General features: G+C 39.8%; 1 protein-coding gene across 1 annotated transcript in view; it reads right to left on the reverse strand.

Annotated features, from left to right (window-relative positions):
- Positions 1-26,460, reverse strand: part of NGR-A5 (neuropeptide receptor A5) — a 108,253-nt gene that overhangs the window by 49,823 nt on the left and 31,970 nt on the right. Inside the window, exon 2 of the mRNA XM_028173713.2 lies at positions 3,294-3,931. Within this exon, the coding sequence (XP_028029514.2) occupies positions 3,294-3,869 (576 nt within the window). The 5' untranslated portion in view covers positions 3,870-3,931. The remainder of the gene's footprint in view (positions 1-3,293; positions 3,932-26,460) is intronic.

The following is a 26,460-nucleotide window of genomic DNA, read 5'->3' on the forward strand; positions in this document are numbered from 1 at the left end:
CCACCTGGTGTTAAGTGGTTACTGGAGTCCATAGACATCTACAACGTAAATGCGCCACCCATCTTGAGATATAAGTTCTAAGTATAGTTACAACGACTGCCCCATCCTTCAAACCGAAACGCATTACTGCTTCACGGCAGAAATAGGTACCACCGTACCTACCCGCGCGGACTCACAAGAAGTCCTACCACCAGTAATTACGCAAATCATAATTTTGCAGGTTTGATTTTTATTACACGATGTTATTCCTTCACCGTGGAAGTTAATCGTGAACATTTGTTGAGTATGTACGTATTTCATTAGAAAAATTGGTACCCGCCTACGGGATTCGAACACCGGTGCATCGCTCAATATGAATGCACCGGACGTCTTATCCTTTAGGAAACAACGACTTCGTACTACCGGATCGGAATCGCGACCCGCTGAGAAGATCCGGCGAGAAACTCAGCGGGCTGATGCATGGGTACTTAATACGTCTCCGCGAACGCCTTCCACGATCCATCAATAAAATCGTGCAATTAAACTAGCAAAAATCATAAATTTGCGTTATTACTAATGCTAGAGCGAGGGCTGTAAGCTAAGTGTCAAATAAGTGGCACCATCTTGCCTGCTTCTATTGTGAATCAGCTATATCTTCCGACTCAAAGAGCGGACAATGATATTTCGACTTTACGTTTCGTGGTTGGCGGTTTTGACCTTGTGATATCAATGGACTCTTATCTATATATTGAACGTGAATACGTGAAGCAAAAACTTTGTATCCCTTTTTACGAAAATTGCGTGGACGGAGGAGTATTAAATTTTGCGCACTTATCGAGAATATAGAGAAGAAGTGCATAATGATAATATATTTTTTAAATAATGCATAAAAGATACATTAAATCAATAAAGAAAACATTACACACACTACATACCATATACACATACCATGTATTTGACGCACACACGCATGCATACTATTTATTGTCAAACTTTTGTTCTTAACGTCTGTTGTCAAATTGAGAATAGATTAAATATGGTTTGTCTTTATTAATATTTTTTAATATTGTAGTCTTGGCGAAATTTGTGATTATAGAAGTATAAAATACAATCATAATAGTGTACAAACTTACAATTCTAATTATAGTCGAATTTCGACTACTGCGGGGCCACTAGTATAAACAAATGACACATTATAAGCCCGTGTGCTGGTATGCACGTCTATGAAAAACAACTATCTCCATAATGAAAACATTAAACCGAAAGATAAATGCATTATCCGGTCCAAATAACGATCCGGCTTACTAAAACGCTAGTTCGAACGAGCCTCATTTTATATTTTAAGTATCAATTCATTAAAGAGCGGCCAATGTTTAAAGCTATTAAGCCGGAAACGCTTTGTTTACTTTAAAAATCAAACGACATTCGTTAGTATTTGTATTATTCGAGTAAAACTGTATGGATTCGTTCAATGTTTAAAGATTTAGATAAGTCCAAATAATGTTTCTAGAGAAAACTAACTGAGAAGAGAAACTAACCGTAACTATACTTGAGACCTTAGAACTTATATCTCAAGGTGGGTGGCGCATTTACGTTGTAGATGTCTATGGGCTCCAGTAACCACCTAACACCAGGTGGGCTGTGAGCTCGTCCATCCATCTAAGCAATAAAAAAATAAAAAATAAAATAATAATTGGGAAAGAAATTTTAGCTTGGAAAATTCGAGAACAAATGTACTGAAAAGTAATTAAGTAAAGTAATGTCGCTTAGCTCACCTTGTTTTTAAACATGTGATAAATAATTTAATACTATTTACATTACTAATATTGTTAAAGACAATTCGTATCAATTCGATTGAACGAGGTGACTGGCTTTTTTTGCTTTTTTCTCTTTTTTTTCCTGCCTAAGCTGATAGCCTTGAGAGGCTATATCAGCGTCGCCTTAACTAGTAGGTGAGCTCACGGGGCTCAAACCTGATGACGTTGCTAACACGAGCCCTAGCAAGAGCCGTGCTTCGCAGAATCTACCACCGGATCGGAAACGCGACCCACTGAGAAGATCCGGTGAGAAACTCAGTGGGCAACCTCTTGGCTTGGCTATAGTAATACGCATTAAATCTTTGGATCACATCGCACCTCAACATTCTGATACATTTTAAAAAATTATATTGGTAGGTGGCGGTATTCAAGTTTTATTATCTACCAGCTGAGTCCCGCGATGCTACCCGCGGTTATTGTCGTACCGCGGGTGACGGCGAGGGCAAAGCTATTCTAAAAAAAGTAGCCGAAGATACTCGAACTTACTTCGAATAAGCTTTTTATACTTTAAATTGTTTTATATTTATGTATTAAACTAACACACTGTAAAAGTAATAAATGTTATTTGCAATAGATTTTTTTTTTGTTTTCCTTTGTAACAGTATTTATGGCCAGACTAAGTATATTCATATGTATGTAATAAAAAGCGGTTATTTCAATATTACAAACAGACACTCCAATTTTATTTATATGTACAGATGTATAGATTATATTCATATGCATGTAGTAAAAAGAAGTTATTTCAATATTACAAATAGATACTCCAATTATATTTATATGTATAGATGGGATTCGATAACCATTGAACACTGGGTGAGTCACCTATAGTTATAATTCACATATCTACAGAAAAAAAACGACAAAATTTTTGTCATTTGCCCTACTAAGTTGAGTCAAGATTGAAATCGGATTGCAATTAATTTGTCTGGTCTCTGAAATTAAGTTAAAGCAAAATAGCCTTCATGCCCGCCCAGATAAGGGCGTCATTTGAATAATTGGAAACCTCAAATTCGTTGATGAACCACCTCGGGCGCCTTATATGGAGATGAACTGGACCTCGCATGTTTAAGTTTGTCGAAGGCTTAATTATGCGGTTTTAATTTGTATCCGAAAGCTTCATGTATGTGTTGATTTCCTTTGAGGGTTTTGTATAAAATATACTTTGTATTTTCTCTATATTTCAAATGTATTTTGGAAAGCTAAAACCGTAATAAGATACCATGAATGACCTTAGTTCTCAATAAAAAGTATTAAAAAGTTTTAGAGAGTGAAAAATAGCTGAAAATCACCAATGGACATGCAATTTAAGAAATTTTGCAGGCTTGGTTTTATTACCATGTTGTCCTCGTGCCGGATAACTAACTGTTTGGTCAAAATTTCTCAAAAATCTCAAATATCTGCTATAAGATCAACGTGCGGCATATTCACGTGAATCTAAGCTATAAATAAACACATCCAGCATACAAAAAATCTCTAATGAAAATAGAATGAACTGACCTGAAAATACAGGACGATCCTGCACATGGCTGTCCCAAAGAACCAGGTTTCGGTGACGTCCCAGAGCACAGTCGGCGGCAGACATATCAATATCACCATAAAATCGGCCACAGCCAGATTCACGATGAAATAATTCGTGACAGTTCTCATGGAATGATTTCTGTACACCGCTATGCAAACAAGCGCATTCCCTATCAGCCCGATCACAAATACTATGGCGTGAGTAGCTATGAGTACCCATTCGTAGGGCTGAGGGAACACGTAATCATTCAGCATCTCCATGTACTCCTCTCTGGTTAAATTGCAGAAGGCCCGGTCGCCAACGCAGGGCTCTTCAGTGAAATTATCATATTCAGTTGTCATTTCGGTTGCATCTAGAAGCCTTCCGAATTCAGTTTCATTATTGCTTTGTTTGATTGTCTCGTTTAATTTTTTTAGGCTACTCCTCGAAGTGGTGTTATCGGCGGACCTTCTTACTCTGATGCTCTCTGGTATCGAATCGAAGTTTGAACTTAGGACGTAATTGCATATGATCAACATCGTGATTATGGCCAAGGATTCTTTTCTAAGTGCCATTTTGGTGTCGTCTTACAAATTTGGTCTCATGTTCCTCTCTGCCCGAGTGGCTTTGTCAGCATCTGAAAAGGAAATCGACTGTGAAAATTCGAGCCATTCACACGAACGTGACTTCGGTTAATGGGTGACGATTGTGCGTTAATATTTTTTCTGCTAAAGTGCTTCGAAAACTGTGGATGTTTCTTTACGAAATCGATTATGATTTAGTTTTTAAGCGATGTGCGATAATACGATAAAGTTAAAGGCACACATACCTAAATTTAGTTCTATATTTTAATAGTGAACGTACTATCGCTACTATTTTTAGTCTATACTAATATTATAAAGAGGAAAGATTTGTTTGTTTGTTGGTTTCGAATAGGCTCCGAAACTACTGGACCGATTTGAAAAAATCTTTTTCCATTAGAAGCCGACATTGTCCCTGATGAACATAGGCTACTTTTTTAAATTTTTTTAAATATTTTTTTTTGGTTTCACTTGTGTTAATGTTTCCGAAGCGAAGCGAGGGCGGGTCGCTAGTTATTATTAAAATTAAAACACTCGTTAACACAAAAACGCGTCGTCTTACAATGCCCCGCCATCTCTCCCTGTTTGAAGCCATTCTGCTGCACACTCATTTAAGAGACCTCCCACCGTGACTATAATTTTATCGGTCTACCGCTTATTGGACGTCATTGACCATATCCATCTATTTTCCATACGTCCTACCACTATTTAAATAGCTAAATGATGCAGAATGTTACTAATGCAGACAGAGGTGAATCTATTTATCATCAGCCTGGAGACGTTCACTGCTGAAAATACGCCTCCTCCAAGGCTCGCGGTTACCGGTTCAGCCTGCATTCAGTGTCCTTCAACAGTAGTACCTAACTCAAGGCGACCGAGCCTTGATTGACCTTATACCCCGAAATCCTTTGCCCTAACGTCCACATAATACGCACAGATTATTCTTAGAAACTATAATCAAACAGATTAACCGACGCAAAAGCTAACAGACCTTCTCTAATCAGGGCTCGAACAACCCTACTAAGGGATGGCCAATGTTTTTGAATAGTTCATTAACTTTGCTCAATAAGGGATGACACAGGCAGATGATAATTGCTTTGACCCGTGTTAATTACATTCCCAAGCTCGTTGATTCCTGATTGAAGTCAAAGAAGGCTTTAATGATCGACACAATTAGTCAGGAATTATCGCTTACGGTTAAAGGATGTTGAATTCTGGCGGAAATGTTGTGTACCGCAATGTGTGGGCGTATATTTAATGAGTTCTTGATTGTGTAGCGAACTGCGCTGTTCTGTGATTTGAAATATTGGAGTACAATCAATAGTATATACTTCGAGACTGCTCGACTGCTCTTAACGGGATCCCGTGTCCGATTTGAAAATCAAGTCAGATAATTTTACATTACTGCTTGTGGTAGAACGCAATGGGTTGGGAATTGGGTACCTTCCATTATCTACCAATTTCTGCCACAAAGCAACTAGCTATACGGTCCAGTTTGAAGGGTAGCATAGCCACACAGGACATGGTGAGTCCAGGAGGCATCCGTGATTCAAGACTATATTATTATAAAACCGTCAATAAAACATCATCATTCATTAATAAATTTGTCTGTGTTTCGATTAATGAAAGCCTTACCAACCATTTCGGTATTTTGTGCGTCCTTATTTTTGAAGTTATACTTCTTTAGGCGCGCTATTAAAAATTGATGAGAGTGAAATTTTACGATGCGCGCGCACCGTGACACAAAATCAACAGAATGAAGTTGCCCACTAAATCGCTCATTACAATACGACCGACGTAACTTGGCGAGTCTGAATATAGCCGCAGGTGAACTTTCCGAACCGTACCGAGAATTACCGAATTTATACGATGTCAAGAAAAGGGATGTCCAATATGCGTGTTTGAGGATGTTGTTTAATCGATTTTTTTCAAATTGATGAAAAAAAAAAAAAAAAAAGAAATAAATTTAATAAATAAAAAGTATAATTTCTTACGCGCGTACATAAGTACACGCACCCTTTTTTACGTTAAGAAACGCACTAAGCCACACATGGCGATCTCTTTCGAAGACAGCTGACGCGCAATCCCGTAATTTGTCTTTAGTGTTTTCTAATTGTTTGTTTTAATGAAACACGTCTCGAACTAATTTGTAATCCGGCTTCCTCAGAATAAAGGGACGGGTGCTCAAGACGATCACGAGCATATAAATTGTGCTTAATGTTGACCGTACCCACAGATCATCCGATACTAAGTGATTGCTCGAGTCTGTAGACATCATAGTTGCTATCCCTCTTGAGTCATGAGTTCTTAGTCGCCATTACGTTGAATATCGGGTATCCTACCTTTCAAATCAGGTCGGAGCTTCCAATACGATCGGTGGCCCATTTGTAAGTCTGGACTAATTTTAACGGAGTAACAGACCTCTTGAAAGTAAATAATATGCGGATACAATTCTATGGAACGGCTGTGGAAGGGTAACCGCCTCCGGTCCAGCAGTGTATTGCGAGGCACCAGCGGCACAGCTTGACGCGGCCTGACAGGCTGCCGTATGGAGACAGCTGACGTAGAATCGTTGACTGTCACCTTGTCCCTATGTCTCCCATACTTTTCCAGGCTATGTTTCGGGCGAGGGTGCATGCGCACGTAGTAGTTTTTTACTAGATGAGACTTTAACTATGGCCACTGCGGCGGTAACCATCACAGAACACAAGATATTTGACAGATGCCTGAATCTCGCTTACGACATTTTCAAGATGAGCTTGCATATATATACAAGTTCCGAACAACAACATTGGGACCGTCGGTCTACTGAGCAATATCACCCGCTCGGTGGAAGGTCTCTCTTTCAGTCGTTATACCCCTAAACTGGTGATCTGCAATGGAACAATTGCAGCCTTCACACTCCATCATCAATGTGTCAAAAACTTCGACTACCACAGTTCCCACATTCTCACAGTTAAAAACAAGTCATCAACACTAGCCCCAGAGCAAGCCAGCAATCACACCCTCAACAGCCTAAAGCCATCGAGTTCTACATTATCCCTTGCGCTTCATAGGCGCGGATGATCCGAAAGAAGAAACATGCGTACCTACTTTTAGTAAGAAAGTAACTTAATAGTTCACTGAGGAATTTTCCGAAATGATTCAGACAATTCCTCAAAGAACGCATCGGACGATGAGCATTCAATAATTTTTCGGTTCACGCGAGTCGTAATCATTGCTACAACTATTTTTACATGCCGACCACAAGATACTACATATTTGTTCTTTGTGTACAAAGAATTGAAATATAAATGCCAATAATCGAGTTGGTTATCCCAACGTGACTAGTTGACGATCACCTAAGTCATCCGTGAACACGAAAATTGTAGTATTCGTCGTAACTTTGGATACAATCAAAGCGAAATAATAAAAGTTAAATTCAAAAATACTCAATATCGGCAACTGAATATGCATTTTCGTTTTTATCACGTCATCATTAAAGAAAAGATCGTTCGCGTGACCTGAACTTCAGTCTGAATAATTCAAATACTTCGTACGAAAAACATGAAATGAAAAGTGAAAATTACTTAGCACGCGACAATGCCTTAAATTATGTGTGGCACGCGAACTTTCTGACTATATTTAGTTTTTTTATGACAGCTCACGAAAGGTTTTATTTATACATGTACATAGCCATGCAGATTGACGTGATACGTGATAAAAAAAGTAGCTGTTTTTAACCGCGAATGAACTAACTAGCTCAAAAAAAATACCAATTTTGAAGCTATCTATCAGATAGGAAAATAACAAGATATACAACTGAGAGTTCTAGACTAGTAAATTTCTCGTTCAACTTGTAAGGATTGTAAATTTTTTTTTATTGCTTAAATTGGTGGACGATCTCACAGCCCACCTGGTGTTAAGTGGTTACTGGAGCCAATAGACATCTACAACGTAAATGCGCCACCCACCTTGAGATATCAGTTCTAAGATCTCAGTATAGTTACAACGGCTGCCCTACCCTTCAGACCGAAACGAATTACTGCTTCACGGCAGAAATAAGCAGGGCGTTGGTACCTACAGGCGCGGACTCACAAGAGGTCCTATCTCCAGTAAAATACAATCAAATAAAAAATATATAATACATAACATCATATTATACCTATAATTCTGTTAGAATCGGTAAACATGAGCCGTCGTTAAGAAACTACCTCATAACACACACAATAATAAAGCTATTTGTCGAATGAATAACTCATAGTAATCATATTAATAATACAATCACAAAGAAAATTAATGTAACCCTAAGTAATTGCTTTTTTTATTGCTTCATTCGTTACCGGATCCCATAGATGAGACATTTAGACATGAGGCTGAAGCAAAAATAACTGTACAATAAAATTTAAGTCGGATAATTACATAGTGGCTGATATAAAGAAGACTTGGCAACATAAGACTTGTTTGTGCGGACTCATGGTACATTATATCGACAGTAAAATATCTAAATATCAGTTTTAAATGATTTATATACAGGGCGTGGTATGTATGAGTGTTTCGATTAATAAAATTAAATTACGTCTGTTTGTTCATATTTTTGTAGTATAATAATATAATAATGCATCAATCGATCTTGCAGTTGAGCCACGATTTTGTATTAGTGTGAAGAATTAATAAATAAAACAAAAAAAATAAAAAAACGGACTGCGTGGGGATTCGTATAGTCCGCACGGATAGGTACCACCACCCTGCCCATGTCAACCGTGAGGCAGTAATGCGTTTGGGTTTAAAGGGTGGGGCAGCCGTTGCAACTATACTGAGAGCTTAGAACTTATATCTCAAGGTGGGTGGCGGTATTTACGTTATAGATGTCTATAGGCTCCGTTAATTACTTAACACCAGATGGGCTGTGAGCTCGTCCACCCATCTATGCAATAAAAATTTAAAAAATTACAAAAGAATAAGTGTTTGTCTATGTAGCCAATGGTGATACTGATGCTTAGCTGCCTTCAAAGGTAGTAAAAATTTTAAGCACTTCCGATCGATTAGGGTAAAGGGTCCTTTTTTATTGGTTGCTGGGTGGTGGTACCTACTCGTGCGGGCACGGAACATGCCCTACCACCAGTATTACTGGATAAGATATTTTGTGCTTGTTGAAGAAGAAGCTTGATCTCTAAATCCATGAATGGGATGCAGTAGCAAAGAGTAAACACGAATGTAGTTTTCTTACATTAGAGGCCATACTTCTTCCAGAGTCTCTGAGACCCTGCATTAAGCATGAATAACAGTCAAATAGAAAGCTATTTATTCGTTTGTTCCTATCAGGAATCTGTCTTTGTTTTCGCGAACCTTTTACATTGTTTTCGGTGTATTTTATATTACAGCTCAATGCTCAGAGGCCTCCAAACAAATTTTATTAGCCATTAGATTCTTCATTAAGTATTCACAGCGAAATGCGGGTCGTAACACGAGTATATTACCGCGTTTGATGCAAAAAAAGGGTGGTTGATGGAATTTTCTTCGACACCTATTTTTTATTTATTTCGTAGATATCTGATACACGAGATTACGTTTTATGAAATGGTTATCGGAGCCCGTAGACATCACCAAGTGAATGCCACTACCCTCCTTGAGACATGAGGTCGGAGTCTCAAATGAATTCCATGAAGGCTATTTCACCCTTTCTTTATTATATGTCACCCAGAATTACGCAGGATCGCGGGCTATCATTATCACGTATTTCAGAAACGTCTATGGCCAAACTGGTTTTCTCGATTATTATCTAATTATTATTTTTATTACTACGTACTAATAGTCCATGTCAGATTGAAGAGTTTATTTTTACTTTACATACACCTGATCCTCCCACCAAGGATTATTCTTCACTGAACCCATGAGTACTTCGCGGCAGAGATATCTAGGATGCCGACGTATACCTGTGTCAGCATATAATATTTAAATCTTTACTTTATGTTTTCGGGTCGTTTATGGGTACAACTTCGGTCTGAATACCAAAAAAAAAATGATCGCCATCAAATCCAAAGACTCAGCGTAGTCGACTCGAGACGATAGCATAAAGAATCATAACTCTAAGACGAGAATCGGTCTAGAAGAAGCAATCTCGCTCAATAGAACTGAAATTCTGAATCTAAGAATTCCTTCAATATTTTAGAAAACTATCCTTTAAAAAAAACATGTATAAAATTCTGTCAACGAAAAAAAAAACCGTTGTTATGAACCGAATTATGAATCTAAAGTACCACTACAAAAGATAGGGGTTGACAAACAGCCTTAAGGAATGACCAAAGCGTCAACCCTACGGATAACAATCATACAACGTCCCCCGGGATTAAATTAGCCAGTATAACAAGACCCGTTCTAGAATTATAAATGAACCAAACCACACCTTACACAAGCGTTACAATAAATCTGTGAAATTACACAAAAGTAGAACAACAAAAAAAAGAATCTTATTTATGTCAGCAAGTTAAAATGAGAATCATCCTTATCATCTCAGCTCACGGCAATCTCCAAATGATCTCTAGTGCGGCCGGTCTGTTGCCAACTGCATCCAACATGACCCAACGTTCACTAGGTCTTCGGTTCATCACATAGAAAATAAGAATATCATTAATTAATAATCAATTAAAATGCAATATTAAGGATTTACTCAAAAACTGCTGGTCGAATCTTGACATAATTGTTGCGGACCTCTTTGCTATTTTGATAGCTGATGTAGTTTTTTATTCTTGACTTTTGACAGGCGTTGTCTGTTTATTGTTTACCTATTTCCTTCTGTTTGCTTGATTTTCTTTTTTATTAAAAAACTAGCTGACCCGGCAGACTTCGTAGTGCCTCAACCGATAAATAAAAGACCTAAATTTTTGTATAAAATAAACTTACAGCAAACAAAAGGAATCCATCCCATGGGGGACACATCAAAGGAAAAACAAAATTGTTATTTTTATTTAATTCCGAGCATTTTCATTAATTTATCTACCTTTTAAACCTTCTCTGGACTTCCACAAATAATTCAAGACCAAAATTAGTCAAATCGGTAAAGCCGTTCTCGAGTTTTAGCGAGACTAACGAACAGCAATTGATTTTTATATATGTAGACTAGCTGACCCGGCAAACGTTGTGTTGCCTTAAATAAGATTTCTAGGGAAATTCTAGTCTAATATATAAAATTCTCAAAAACCTCATTCAACCACTTAATATAGTAAGCGGCACGTAAGTTGGCAAGGTTTTGGTGCAGTGGGGGTAATGTCGCGCATAGTGTACATTGCAACAAAAAAATGGTCACTTTTATTGCCCGCATATAATATATTATTATGTTAATTTTATTTTATTAAATTTTTTATTTACCATAATTTATTTTTAAGCCTGTGTGTTTAGAAGAAAGTTAAAGAAAAGAGAGGAATTCGTGAAGTGTATTAGGTGTTATAAATAAAATAAACTACTAAAAGTTAAAAAGTTTATTTAACAAAATATACTTAATATTAAAAATTATGTGTCGCCGTCGTCACTATCATTTTCTAATAGTGCTACCCCTTGGATTAAATTTATGGTAGGACCTGAGCTGGTGGAAGGAGTTGGCTCCTCATCGTCGACATAACGAAGAGTCGCTGTCGTCACTTGCGCAAATAATAAAACGCTCAGTGACCGAATCGACTATAATTATGGTCATTGGTATTTGGTCCTGGCATTGCAAACAAATTTAAAACAATAACACTCGTAACAAAAACTAAATTTAAAATAATAGTAACAACTCGTAACAAAAACTCAATATAAATAAAGGGTTCCTACAACTTTAGTAGGCACATGTGTAACCGGGAGCGAACGGAACGTGGACGCGGTGCGGGAGGGGAGAGTCGACTGACTCACCTCGAATATATTAAGTGTATAATCTATGGACTCACCAATCGCGCGCTCGGAACGGTGCTACGTCTTTCCCCGCGTCCCGCTTGACAACCAAAGAGACCTAAAAAACAACTTCTGCGCATCTAGCGACTCTTGCCAAGTTACGTGCTGGGGACTATACCTCATTATAACCAAAAAAAAAATTATAAAAAAAAAAATGTTTGGGGTGAACAACCCTTATCACTTAGGGGTATGAAATATAGATAGTAGCCGATTCTCAGACCTACTGAACATACTATTGATACACAAATAAAACCAAAGAAACATGGCTGAAAAATGTATAGTGAGTAAGACAGGAGACCGGCTTCGTCCTCATCCCTACTACGTGATGTTTGCTGGATGAGTGGTGACACCTGGCGGGGATAACTGATCGATTGATAGTTGATCAGTAGTCGACCGGCGAGGGCAGGAAATCCAATTGAATTTAAAAAAAAATCATAATTAAAGGAACTTGAAATTATAAACTCTGAATAAGAATTTATCATACTACAATTATAATTTGATTGCCATCTTGCAACCTTATTGCGGATCTGCGCATAGAAAATAAAAAATAAAAATCGGGATGGAAAAATAGGGGTTGATCGTATAAGAGTGAAAATTGAGAGTAATATATATTTTTTTATTTTAAGTCATGACAAAATAAAAAATAAAATCTTGCCAAAAAATTTAAAATTTATAATTAACAAATAAAAAATAGGGGTTGATCGTGGAGGGGTGAAAATTTCAGAGTAACATGAATTTTTTTTATTCTAAGTCATGACAAAATAAAAACAAAATTCTTTCAAAAAAATTTAGTTTTTAATTAGCAAATAAAAAATAAGGGTTGATCGTAGAGGGGTGAAAATTTAGGGTTGTATGTATTTTTGTATGTTGTATCATAAAAAAATAGAAATTAAAAATTTTGTCTAAAAAATAAAAATAAAAATTTAGGGTTGGACTACCCCTAACATTTAGGGGGATGAAAAATAGATGTTGGCCGATTCTCATAGATACCGGATAAGCACAAAAAATTTCATCAAAATCGGTCAAGCCGTTTCGGAGGAGTATGGCAACGAAAACTGTGACACGAGAATTTTATATATTAGATAGATAATCATTCTTCAACTTGTATCATCGTTTTATCATCTGCAGAGATGAATTTGGTTTGTTAATTTCAATAATTTTAATTGGAACCACTCAGGAAGCATAAGCTGTCATGGCCGCATCAAATTATAGTCCTAACTCGGCTCACGCAGGAGCCGATCACTATCGACGCCCTTGGTAGGTCAATATAGATCCGTCCGACTCACTAACAGTTTTATTAGATGCTTATAGCTCTAACACATCATGCATAGGTAAATTTATTCATCGAACTCGTGAAAGAGTTCATCGCGAAACCTCGCAAGAAACTATGCCCACTGGTTTTCTTGCCAGATCTTCTCGGCGGATTGCGATTCCGATCTGATAGTAAACGTACTCACGAAACAGCTGGTCTCTAGAGCTATCATGTCTTCCACTTGACGTCTTCAGGTCAGGACTTCCACTTGTCCTGGCAAAGATGGGAAGACGTTTGGAACTCCAATCACCCTTCCAAATATATAAAGCATGACAATATCCCTGCTTAACATATCGTCTTCTCGCATTGAAACTGTATAATCTCAAAAATGACTAATTTTACAGGAGAGTGTTTTAAAGGTTTAACATGTGATATTTTTAATATTAATCAACTTTGCAACATTTATTTTTTATTATTTACCAGTTACATTATCTGTCTTTTAAAGTAAGATAAAATTATGTATTAATTTTGTTAATAGTAGTCAAAATACAGGTAAACCAAAAAAAAAAAAAAAACTACGCTTTTTTTACAGTATTTATGAGAAAAACACTGATGATACAAAATTATTCCGCATTTTTTTTTTTATTGCCATTGTAGGCAGACGAGCATACGGCCTACCTGATGGTGAGTGGTTTCCGTCGCCCATGGACTTCAGCAATGCCAGGGGCAAAGCCAAGCCGCTGCCTACCGCTTAATACTCTCCACAAGCTTCGTTTGAAGAAAGACATGTCATAGCGCTCGGGAAACACCGTGGAGGGGAGCTCATTCCATAGCCGGATGGTACGTGGCGAAAAAGATCTCTGGAAATGCACTATGGATGACCGCAGTGGCTCCAGGTAGTATGGATGAACTCTACTCCGGTGGCGGGCGGTGCGATGGTAAAAACGATATCAACTCAATTTCGAATATTTTTGGAAATTAGACACTTTTAATGGGAAAAGACGATATTTTCTTTGTCTAAATATCGTGTTAAATAAACAGCTTTAAAAGCTCACGAATGGCGAACGTAAAAAGTTTCGAGCGAAATTAATAAGCGAGATAACAAGAAAACTTTTTAATATTCACGTTGCATTTAAACAGGACATTTAAGGAGGACTTTAATTAAACTTTAGTCCTATTAAGTTCCTCGCTGGACGACGTATTATGAGTCCGCACGGGTAGGTATCACTGTCTTGTCTATATATCTGCCGTGTAATGTGGGTTTACCTTTGAAGAATGGGAGAGTCGTTGTCCAATCCAAATTCTCAATAAATAAATAAATGAGATTGGAGACACAATCTACTATCCGCACGGGTAGGTACCACCATCCCGCCTATTTCTGCCGTGAAGCAGTAATGCGTTTCGGTTTGAAGGGTGAGGCAGCCGTTGTAACTATAGACTATAGACCTTAGAACTTATATCTCAAGGTGTGTGGCGCATTTACGTTGTAGATTACGTTGTAGATTGTTTGGGGGTTGGTGCTTCCCGCTTCCGTAGGTTTAACCCGCGATTCCCTACAAGTGACCCCTGGGTGGTGCAAAATGGGAGCCGAATACATAATCGGTGGTAGGACTTGTCCGACTGGCTGGCGACCACCCTCCAACTAGAGTCCGCCGCCAAATAGCCTAGCTGTGTTCCGGCGTGTAGGTTGGAGAGCCAGTTCTATTCCTTCCCTTTCCCCTTCCTTGCTGGGGGTGAGTCTTGGTGACGCCTGGAACATGCGGAGCAGACGTGCGTGCGAGCTCACGGGGCGTGATTGTTTGACGGGGGTATAGGGAGACCTAGTGAAACGGTATCCGCTGCCGCCCGCCGGTCAGTAGGGGACCTGAACCCGGGTGTCTCTACTAAACTCCGCCCCGGGAAGCTGTCCCGCCAACCGGTGTAAAATCCTGTCGTGCGGTCGTCGTGCCGGAGTCGGAGACCGGAGTGGATCCCGGCGATCGTACGCAGGGTGGACTGGGGGCCCTTCCATGCCCTGCGTCAGTCTCTCACGCAACCCGTGGTCGAGCACGTACTATGTTCCGCGCTTCATTCAGGTGTTGCCTCGATCTCACCTTCAACATCCTACCTCTCCCAATCCTACTCTCCAGAAATATAATTTATGAAGTCGAAAAAAAAGAAAAGGGTTTTACAGGCGGTTCCCCATTCCACATTTAATGTGGATTTCAGCAATGTCAGGGGCCTACATAGCAACCTTGACGCCGTACACCACCACCTTGAGACGGCGCAGCCTGCCCTGCTTTTTTTAACGGAGACGCAGATATCTGCTCCGGACGATACCTCATACCTTGAATACCCCGGCTACGTATTGGAGCACAACTTCCTACGTAAAGCCGGGGTGTGCGTATTCGTCCGGGCGGATGTCTGTTGTCGCCGTCTTCGGGGCCTCGAACAACGGGACCTGTCCCTATTGTGGCTGCGCGTGGATCACGGGGGCTGTATCCGAATCTACGCGTGCCTGTACAGGTCCCACAGCAGTGATGCAGGTTCAGCTCTGTTTGAGCATGTGCAAGAGGGGACTAACCGCGTGCTTGAGCAGTACCCATCTGCGGAGGTAGTGGTTCTTGGAGACTTTAACGCTCACCACCAAGAGTGGTTGGGGTCCAGAACCACTGACCTCCCGGGTCGGACTGCCTACGATTTCGCCTTGGCCTACGGCTTCTCCCAGCTGGTGACACAGCCCACCCGTGTCCCAGATATCGAGGGGCACGAGCCTTCTTTGTTGGACCTTCTGCTGACCACAGATCCGGCCGGATACAGTGTGGTGGTCGACGCTCCGCTAGGATCGTCTGATCACTGCCTTATTCGTGCTGCCGTACCACTCTCTCGTCCCGGTCGTCGAAGGACGACCGGGTATCGTAGAGTTTGGCGGTATATGTCAGCAGATTGGGATGGATTGCGTGAATTTTACGCATCCTACCCATGGGGGCGGTTCTGCTTTTCCTCTGCTGATCCTGACGTCTGTGCGGACCGTCTTAAAGACGTGGTGCTCCGGGGGATGGAATTGTTTGTTCCCTCCTCTGAAGTGCCCGTTGGGGGTCGCAGCAAACCCTGGTATAACAATGCCAGTAGGGATGCTGCACACCTCAAGCGGTCCGCATACGTGGCATGGGATAATGCCAGGAGACGTCGGGATCCTAACATCTCAGGGGAAAGGCGGAAATATAACGCCGCTTCCAGGTCCTACAAGAAGGTAATTGCCAAGGCGAAGTCGGAGCACGTTGCTAGAGTTGGCGAGCGATTAAAGAGCTATCCCTCCGGGAGCCGTGCTTTTTGGTCGCTCGCCAAAGCTGCAGAAGGAAACTTTTGCAGGTCTAGTCTCCCACCACTGCGCAAGTCCGATGACACTCTGGCCCACAGCGCGAAAGAAAAGGCTGACCTTCTGGTCAAACTCTTCGCCTCGAACTCGACTGTGGACGACGGGGGTGCCACTCCACCGAACATCCCCCAGTGTGATAGCTCCCTGCCGGATATCTGCTTCACACAGTGTGCAGTTAGGCGGGAGCTCCGACTCCTGGACGTCCATAAGTCGAGTGGGCCAGACGGCATCCCCGCAGTGGTTCTGAAAACGTGCGCCCCTGAGCTGACACCTGCGCTAACGCGTTTGTATCGCCTCTCTTATTGCGCTAACAGGGTTCCGTCTTCATGGAAGACCGCCCACGTCCACCCTATCCCCAAGAAGGGTGACCGGTCGGACCCGTCGAGCTATAGGCCTATCGCGATAACTTCCTTGCTTTCCAAGGTGATGGAGCGAATAATAAATACACAACTCCTGAAGTATCTTGAGGATCGCCAGCTGATCAGTGACCGACAGTACGGTTTCCGTCACGGTCGCTCAGCTGGCGATCTTCTTGTATACCTTACTCACAGGTGGGCTGAAGCCTTGGAGAGCAAGGGCGAGGCTCTTGCTGTGAGCCTTGATATCGCGAAGGCCTTCGACAGGGTCTGGCATAGGGCACTTCTATCGAAGCTACCATCTTACGGAATCCCCGAGGGTCTCTGCAAGTGGATCGCTAGCTTTTTGGATGGGCGGAGCATCACGGTCGTTGTAGACGGTGACTGTTCTGATACCATGACCATTAACGCTGGCGTTCCACAAGGTTCGGTGCTCTCCCCCACGCTTTTCATCCTGTATATCAATGACATGCTGTCTATTGATGGCATGCATTGCTATGCGGATGACAGCACGGGGGATGCGCGATATATCGGCCATCAGAGTCTCTCTCGGAGCGCGGTGCAAGAGAGACGATCAAAACTTGTGTCTGAAGTGGAGAACTCTCTGGGGCGAGTCTCCGAATGGGGTGAATTGAACTTGGTTCAATTCAACCCGATAAAGACACAAGTTTGCGCGTTCACTGCGAAGAAGGACCCCTTTGTCATGGCGCCGCAATTCCAAGGAGTATCCCTGCAACCTTCCGAGAGTATTGGGATACTTGGGGTCGACATTTCGAGCGATGTCCAGTTTCGGAGTCATTTGGAAGGCAAAGCCAAGTTGGCGTCCAAAATGCTGGGAGTCCTCAATAGAGCGAAGCGGTACTTCACGCCTGGACAAAGGCTTTTGCTTTATAAAGCACAAGTCCGGCCTCGCGTGGAGTACTGGTCCCATCTCTGGGCCGGGGCTCCCAAATACCAGCTTCTTCCATTTGACTCCATACAGAGGAGGGCCGTTCGGATTGTCGATAATCCCATTCTCACGGATCGTTTGGAGCCTCTGGGTCTGCGGAGGGACTTCGGTTCCCTCTGTATTTTGTACCGTATGTTCCATGGGGAGTGCTCTGAGGAGTTGTTCGAGATGATACCGGCATCTCGTTTTTACCATCGCACCGCCCGCCACCGGAGTAGAGTTCATCCATACTACCTGGAGCCACTGCGGTCATCCACAGTGCGTTTCCAGAGATCTTTTTTGCCACGGACCATCCGGCTATGGAATGAGCTCCCCTCCACGGTGTTTCCTGAGCGCTATAACATGTCCTTCTTCAAACGAGGCTTGTGGAGAGTATTAAGCGGTAGGCAGCGGCTTGGCTCTGCCCCTGGCATTGCTGAAGTCCATGGGCGACGGTAACCACTCACCATCAGGTGGGCCGTATGCTCGTCTGCCTACAAGGGCAATAAAAAAAAAAAAAAAAAAAAAAAAAAGATGTCTATGGGCTCCAGTAAGTAACCATTTAACACCAGGTGGGTTGTGAGATCGTCTATCTAAAACAAAAAAAAACAATTGTTTGTACAAATCACCCTAACACTAGACTAGATTCGCGCGGGCTTTTGCAACTTCCTTAGGGTTCTCCATAAGCAATGATTTTCAGACTAATTATTCAGGTAGCTCTTATTACAAAATCTATGAATACAGTAAAACAAATCATATTTTTGATTGGTCGATTTCAAAGCTTAGAGCTTATATTTCAGACTTCTTCAAACGAGGCTTGTGGAGAGTATTAAGCAGTAGGCAGCGACTTGGCTCTGCCCCTGGCATTGCTGAAGTCCGTGGGCGAAGGTAACTACTCACCATCAGGTGGGTCGTATGCTCGTCTGCTTACAAAGGCAAATAAACAAAAAAAACACCCTAAAATTTACGGTACATAATAATATAATCTTCGTAATTCCAATAGAGTTTTTCTTATTAAATTTTATCCACGCGGCTTATTTTGCCTAACGAACCAACCGATGCGATTTCTTTTCTGCAAGCCACTAATTACTGTTCAAAGATGGACAGCTGATGTTTACCATAACATGTTTTAAAAAGAAAAAAAAAGCAGAAATGTTAAACAATACTAAATAATATTTTTAATTTAGAGCGCTGAAACGGACAGCCTTTGATTATAAGCAGACGCTTGTTGATGTATTGTAACGGCTTATATTGTGGCTCACCGTCTGTAGATTTAATAATTAGACACGTGCTCAAAGTGCTTATTGTATTGAAACCCCACGAAAAGCACAGCCGTGCTCTTCAAAAGAGAACGCCCTGCTGACAGCATTTCAAGTATGCCCACTCCCCAAAATAATATTAGGTCTGATAATGCCACACGGTTATTCTCTTTCAATATACCTTGGGCAGCGAAGGTCAAGTGCCTAAGAGTCAACCTCGATAGAGCGATGACTTTTCGTTCCCTTATCAAATCAGTCCGCGATCGAGCTCTATTTATACTGGGTAGTCTCTATCCGATGATCGAAAAGTGAAGTAAATTGTCGCTTCGTATTAAAGTGATACTCTAAAAAACTACTGTTAGGAGGCGGCTAGCGTCAGTCTTGTCAAAAAAACCACAAATCCTTTTCTACAATACTGTTCTATTAAAAAAAACACGTGAGGCACTCGGGGACTGCCGCGGTAAAACTATTGCGTAGCACTTTTTATCAACTTATGCAATTATAATTAGGCATTAATAATTTAATATTAAAACAATAATAAAATAAGATCACGCTATATTTAGAAACATTAACAAAAGCAAAACATTAACTGTCCCCTTCACACTCATAAGCTAGACCGCGCGAGAGAGAGATGAGCAGATTTTTCATGATGCGCATGCAGTGTGGCGTCACGCCGCGCGCTTATTCACAAACACCACACAAGCGCAACGTGTGAATGTGTTGAACACGAGCTACATGGTAGGCGGAGTGGGGGGTGTTAAGTTTTATTTTCGTTACGGAATTTCTTGATTCGGAATGATTTTATTTCGGAATATTGAAATTCCATGAAAGAAATGAATAACTGCATGGTAGTAGATAGCGAGGAGTAGGACGAGTACGAGAGGCCTCAAGTAATTAAAGAAAACTTAAAAAAAGTCTTTGGTATTTATTTACTTTTACTACTACATTTTATTATTTCGCAGTAAACATTATCGTAAGCTCGTGTCTGATTTGTTTTTTCGGTGGTTATGTATGTGGATATAACAGTACGTTCATGATTTATGAAAATGTAATATTCGCTCACGCGACCCGTATCTATACTAATACTCTTAAACTTATACGATTCCATTTCTGCAGGATAGCCGTGGCAGAGCCATTATATGTGAATGATGTAGATCTTCACGTTTTCCGGAGTAGAGTTCATCCATACTACCTGGAGCCACTGCGTCCATCTACAGTACGTCTCCAGAGATCTTTTTTGTCACGTACCATCCGGCTTTGGAATGACCACTGTGTTTTCCGAGCGCTATGACATGTCCTTCTTCGAACGAGGCTTGTGGAGAGTATTAAGCGGTAGGCAGGAGCTTGACTCTGTTCCTGGCATTTCTGAGGTCCATGGATGACGGTAACCACTCACCATCAGGTGGGCCGTGCGCTCGTCTGCCTACAAGGGCAATAAACATAAACAAAAAATAAACATCTCAAGATTTAAATTACCTAATTTAAATTTCGTCTTTTGTTTTGTTTTTGACCTTTTTTTTTTACACGCGGGAACAAAAATGTTTTCCACTTTATTATTGATAACAGATATTGACAAGTGTCAATATGTGTTACTGAAAAAAGAAAATCGGTTAGCGAACAAAGGGGAAAATTGTTTTCACTTTGCCCATTTCTGCATAGACTAACATCTAATATATAAAATTCTCGTGTCACAATGTTCGTTCCCATACTCCTCCGAAACCGCTTGACCGATTCTCATGAATGAATTTTTTTATGCATATTCAGTAAGCCTGAGAATCGGCTACTATCTATTTTTCATACCCTTAAGTGATAAGGTCCACCCCTAAGATTTATTTTTTATTTTTTGGACAATTTTTTTTTTAGTTATTATGAGACATTATGTGGTTGAATGAGGTATTGTTATTTTTATATTCTTTCATCGTTCACAGCGCTACATGCCTCTTTCACTCATCTACCACATCCTTACACACTTACAATAAGTTAGTTTTTTTTTTTCTACACTAGAAATTCCCTAGAAATCTTATATATGGCAAAACAACGTTTGCCGGGTCAGCTAGTATTTTATAAATGCTTTGTAAATGCCTTTGTTGCCTGTTTATAAATAACTGCCTATTGTAAAGGAATATTTTCGTATCAATTATGTTTGTAACGGGCTTATTCTCGAAAGCTCAACACGAAAATTAACAATAATTTCATCATCAAACAATAATATACTGTTTACAATATCCTTTGTTAGATACACGTCCGTCAAACGATTTCAGTCGGCCTTTGAAAAAAGATTACAGCAACATCCGGTAGATTGTTCTATAACAATAAGATGAAGCAACTTCTGTTTCAGTGTGCGTGTTCTTTAAATATAATAATTGGACATTCGGTTACAGGTACCGCTATTTTTAAAAATTCTAACTAATAACATTTAAGGTCTGGCCAGATATTAATAGGATTGACACTCTGAAATCAGGTCTCTTTTCTTTTTTTTTTGGTCAGGAGGAAATCGCCGGACTTCCGCCCTCCGCTGGGGACGGTGGGCGGAGCATGTCGGAGTCGAACCGACTAAAGCCTCCTGTCGCTCAACAACCAACGTCCAAACCTCACATGAGACAGAACTCATGAAAAGGCAAAGGGGGGAAAGTGAAGTGTTTAGTGCGGAGCACATCTCTCCCATCACCCTCCCCCTCGGGACGCCGGACTGGCGGTCGTCGGCGCCACGACCACCAGCCATCTCGGTCGGCAGGCTATCCGGAGCCCGCCTAGATGGCGCCGGTTAGAGTGACTTATCCTACGGAATACTCAGCTGGGTCAGAACCAGCGTGGGTCGAGGATAGCCAGCCTTCCATCACCCGGATGCTCTTTCGTAAAACGCGTGCAGAGCAGCTTGCACGTCGTCTTCTTAGGTCCCCCTCGCCGGTCCCCAGGGCTTGGGCGAGATCTGCCTCTCTGGCCCCCGCTCGAAGGCGGCGGGCTTGCGCGTCTCTAACGCGCCCCGCTGAAATCAGGTTTCAAGGTTGTGGTATTTGCATTGTCTATGAACTCTACGATGTATATGCACGCCGATAACCAGAACTCCAAATCGTCCATGAGCCTTTTTAACAGTTACGAAAACTCAAATGAGTACCTAAAAATTACAGTTTCATTACATTAAATTTACTATAAATGCAGTTATTGTTAGTGTCAATCTAAGTGCTTGATGTTAGGTATTTTCATATCAATACATTAGCAATAGAAACTACAAAGTCTATCTATCTAGCCTCAATGTACTATTATGTACTATGACAACAGGAAATTTAAATAGATACTTATATACTTAATGAATTTAATACATATTATTTTTCAGCGCATCAATAAGGGATGTAGCAGTGAAATATCTATATAGGTATATTATGAAGCAAAAACTTTGTATCCCTTTTTACGAACATTGCGCGGACGGAGGAGTATGAAGTTTTCCACACTTATAGAGAATATAGAGAAGAAGTGCACAATGCTAATATTTTTTTTAAATAATGCATAAAAGATACATTAAATCAATAAAGAAAACATTACACACACTACATGCCATGTATTTGACGCACACACGCATGCATACTATTTATTGTCAAACTTTTGTGCTTGACGTCTGTTGTCAAATTGAGAATAGATTAAATATTGTTCGTCTTTGTTAATATTTTTTATAGTGTAGTCTTGGCAAAATTTGTGATTATAGAAGTATAAAATACAATCATAATAGTGTATAAACTTACAATTCCAATTAAATATAGTCGAATTTCGACTACTGCGGGATCTCTAGTAAACATAGAACTTTACAATTGTCAAGATTGCAACTTTGATGTTTTTTTTACAATAATTCATATCACAGTAGCCAAAGTCACTAAGCCAATGGTGCGACTAAAGGATGAAAAGGAATTGCAAATTATAATTGCCTTTTCCGAGAACAGAATTCAATTCGTGAAATAAAACAATGTCACCGGACCGAAGATTTTTGAGCGTTCGAATAAAAATGTAATTAAAAATATACAATATTAAAACAGAAAGCGAACTTAAAACTTTACGACTTAATTAACCGCCGGAGCTTTAACGTCCGTCGTCATAAAAGCTTTTACGAGTAAATTAATTGAATTGAAAAAAGCTGTGAACAACGTTTCTGCTGAGGCAGTGATTTGGTTTGTCGAAAAGTGGTTTTTGATTGGTCAATGTTATTGATTGAGTTACAATACATTTATTCGTGAGAGAAATCGCGACGGGTTAATGTCGGGTTTACTGTTGGTAGGACGTCTTGTGAGTCCGCACGGCTAGGCACCATCACCTTGCCTATTTCTGCCGTGAAGCAGTAATGCGTTTTGGTTTGAAGGGTGGGACAGCCGCTGTAACTATACTGAGAAATTAGAACTTATATCTCAAGGTAGGTGGCGGCATTTATGTTGTAGATGTCGATTGGTTCCGGTAACCGTTTAACACCAGGTGGGCCGTGAGCTCATCCAGCCGCCTAAGCAATAAAAAACCTACCCGTGTGGACTCACAAGAGGTCCTATCACCAGTAATTACGCAAATTACAATTTTGCGGGTTTGATTTTTATTACACGATGTTATTCCTTCAACGTGGAAGTCAGTCGTGAACGTTTGTTAAGTACGTATTTCATTAGAAAAATTGGTACCCGCCTGAGATTCGAACACTATTGCATCACTAGATACGAATGCACTGGACGACTTATCCTTTAGGCCACGACGACTTCAACGACGACTTGATTGCTATGGTAATAACATGTCTTTCTTCAAATTAAATGTGCAGCGATTACTTTACAGTTGACAGCCTTACTAACTGACATAACTGACGTCGATTAGATACTATCAAGTGGCTCGTATGATATATATATATATATTTTTATTGCCCCTGTAGGCAGACGAGCATACGGCCCACCTGATGGTGAGTGGTTACCGTCGCCCATGGACTTCAGCAATGGCAAGGGCAGAGCCAAGCCGCTGCCTACCGTTTAATACTCTCCACAAGCCTCGTTTGAAGAAGGATATGTCACAGCGCTCGGGAAACACCGTGGAGGGGGGCTCATTCCATAGCCGGATTATCCCTCTATGTAAGAAAAAATAATAATTACAATCTATACTAATATTATAAAGAGGAAAGATTTGTTTGTTTGTTTGTTTCGAATAGGCTCCGAAACTACTGGACCGATTTGAAAAAATCTTTTTCCATTAGAAGCCGACATTGTCCCTGATGAACATAGGCTCCTTTTTTTTTTTTTTTATTTTTTTTTTTTGGTTTCATGTGTGTTTTAATGTTTCCGAAGCGAAGCGAGGGCGGGTCGCTAGTGTCATAATAAACGGCTCCAACCCAAAATTACTCGAACAAGAACATCTGCGTATTTAAACATCTACCGTCGGGGCTAAGAGACCATAAACGTTTCTCAAACTTAGTTACGATTCTTATATTGCATACGTAACGTTAATGTTATAGTCCTACATTCTGTACGAGACAAAAGGGCCTCCTGTAGCGGGAGCGTGTACAGAAATTAGCGTTGGGAAGTCGACTTTGTGCTTCGTGACTGAGTAAGGTGTGGTAAGTTTGCTAGCGGGTATTTCTTTTAATCGCACCATTTCCTGCACAATGGAATTGATATTAACAATAATCTATTCATTACTGAATAACAACAGCATAGCGTCGTTGTCAAACCAAAATTTGCTATGTGCACTTTTTGAGATTTTTACTTTTTGACCTTTTCGTATAGTTCACAGCCCTATCTATCGTATAAAAAAAACTGTTATGTATCTATAGCTTTAATATTTATTTATAGCTTTCATTTGATATAGTTCTTAAAAATTCACCTTCATAAAAAAAAAATATACGAAAATGTTTTTACTCGTCAATTCAAAATAGAGTTTTTGCCCATAGCTGATTTTAGTTTGATAGCGACAATAGCTTCCTTTGAGATTACGCAGTATAGTTGTCAAATATATTAATACAATCAATGAAAACTAACGTCTAATCTGCAACGTAACTTTCTTAAAGTATTAGGTTAGTTCTTGAAACTATTATCATCACATTTACCGAAATCCTTATTAAGCAATTGAGGCACCATGTAAACTCTTAAGATACCAAGTAGGTAGACTGGTGATACGAACGTTATTCGTAGCTTTTACATCTGCAAGATTTGTTGGAATGAAGTTCCTTATGGGATGATGTGAAGGGGTACGACCGTAACGTAAGATTTTTATTGGTATTGCACACAGTGTATGACTTAACTTTGTTATAACGTACAAACTAGTAATGCACATAGTGTATATGGGCGCAAACGCCACTGTTGGCAATAATTAACATAATAATATATAGTTTAGTTTATTATATGTTAATATTTATTAATTATTAGCAACAAAACTGTTAATCTACCATACTTAATAATTAGCAGACACTGTTTTGATGTGAAAATGTTCAGAATATGTTTAATGTTTATATTATTGTTTAAAAACACAAATGACTGTATAAATGATTAAATATGAATAAAGCATAAATATTAATAATAATTTATATTATAATTAACAGTACTAATAATTTAATTAAGTATTGTAATTGTTATGCAATGATGTTGTTGGCGCCATCTATTATTAGGCTGGATAATAACAATGTTAGTTAATATTGCTTAAAAGTAATTCATGTAGAGTAAATTAAATGTGAGTCATGTAAAATCACTAAAATATGTATTTTGAATATTAAGCTATGTTTTGTGAATTGTTTCGCAGTAATTACATTTGTTTGTATAAAAGAAGTTGTAGTTGCTATAACCAACACAAAATGGCTAATTGTGTAAAAACCACTGAATAACTCAGGCGTGGCTTTTTGTTGTAAACAAGTAATGTTAAAGTTTTATAGAATTGTATTGTATTTTCATTGTAAAAGAACTTATGTGTGTAAATCGTGGCTTAACGCCGACATGTACGACTTAACTTTGTAATAACGTACAAAAAATTACATTTTTATCATTCACTAGCGACCCGCCCTCGCTTCGCTTCGGAAACATTAAAACACACATGAAACAAAAAAAATAAATAAAAAAAAATAAAAAAAGTAGCCTATGTTCATCATGGACAATGTCGGCTTCTAATGGAAAAATAATTTTTCAAATCGGTCCAGTAGTTTCGGAGCCTATTCGAAACAAACAAACAAACAAATCTTTCCTCTTTATAATATTAGTATAGATTGACCACGATATCAGAGCGTTCGTGTGCGCAATACACTATAGTCCAAGATCCTAGGGCCCCCAGACGTCACGTATTTTCTGACGAAATGTGGCCGAATGCGTAGTGTTAGTATGTACTAAGAACGCATGCCTACCTGCTACCTTGCTTAAACGGCCAATTTTCAGGTATCAGGTACTCAAGGTACATAGGTGCATAGCTCAGCATAGGTAGAAAAAAGAAAAAGATAAACAAAATCGCTGTAATAAGAGCCGCGACCTTATTACCTTAATATTCGTGCAAGCTTTTATATTATACTAATGGATTTAGCAGATACGCCTTTTCATT

This window comes from Bombyx mandarina, chromosome 20 (assembly GCF_030267445.1).
Source record: "Bombyx mandarina strain Sakado chromosome 20, ASM3026744v2".
Classification (NCBI taxonomy): Eukaryota; Metazoa; Arthropoda; class Insecta; order Lepidoptera; family Bombycidae; genus Bombyx; species Bombyx mandarina.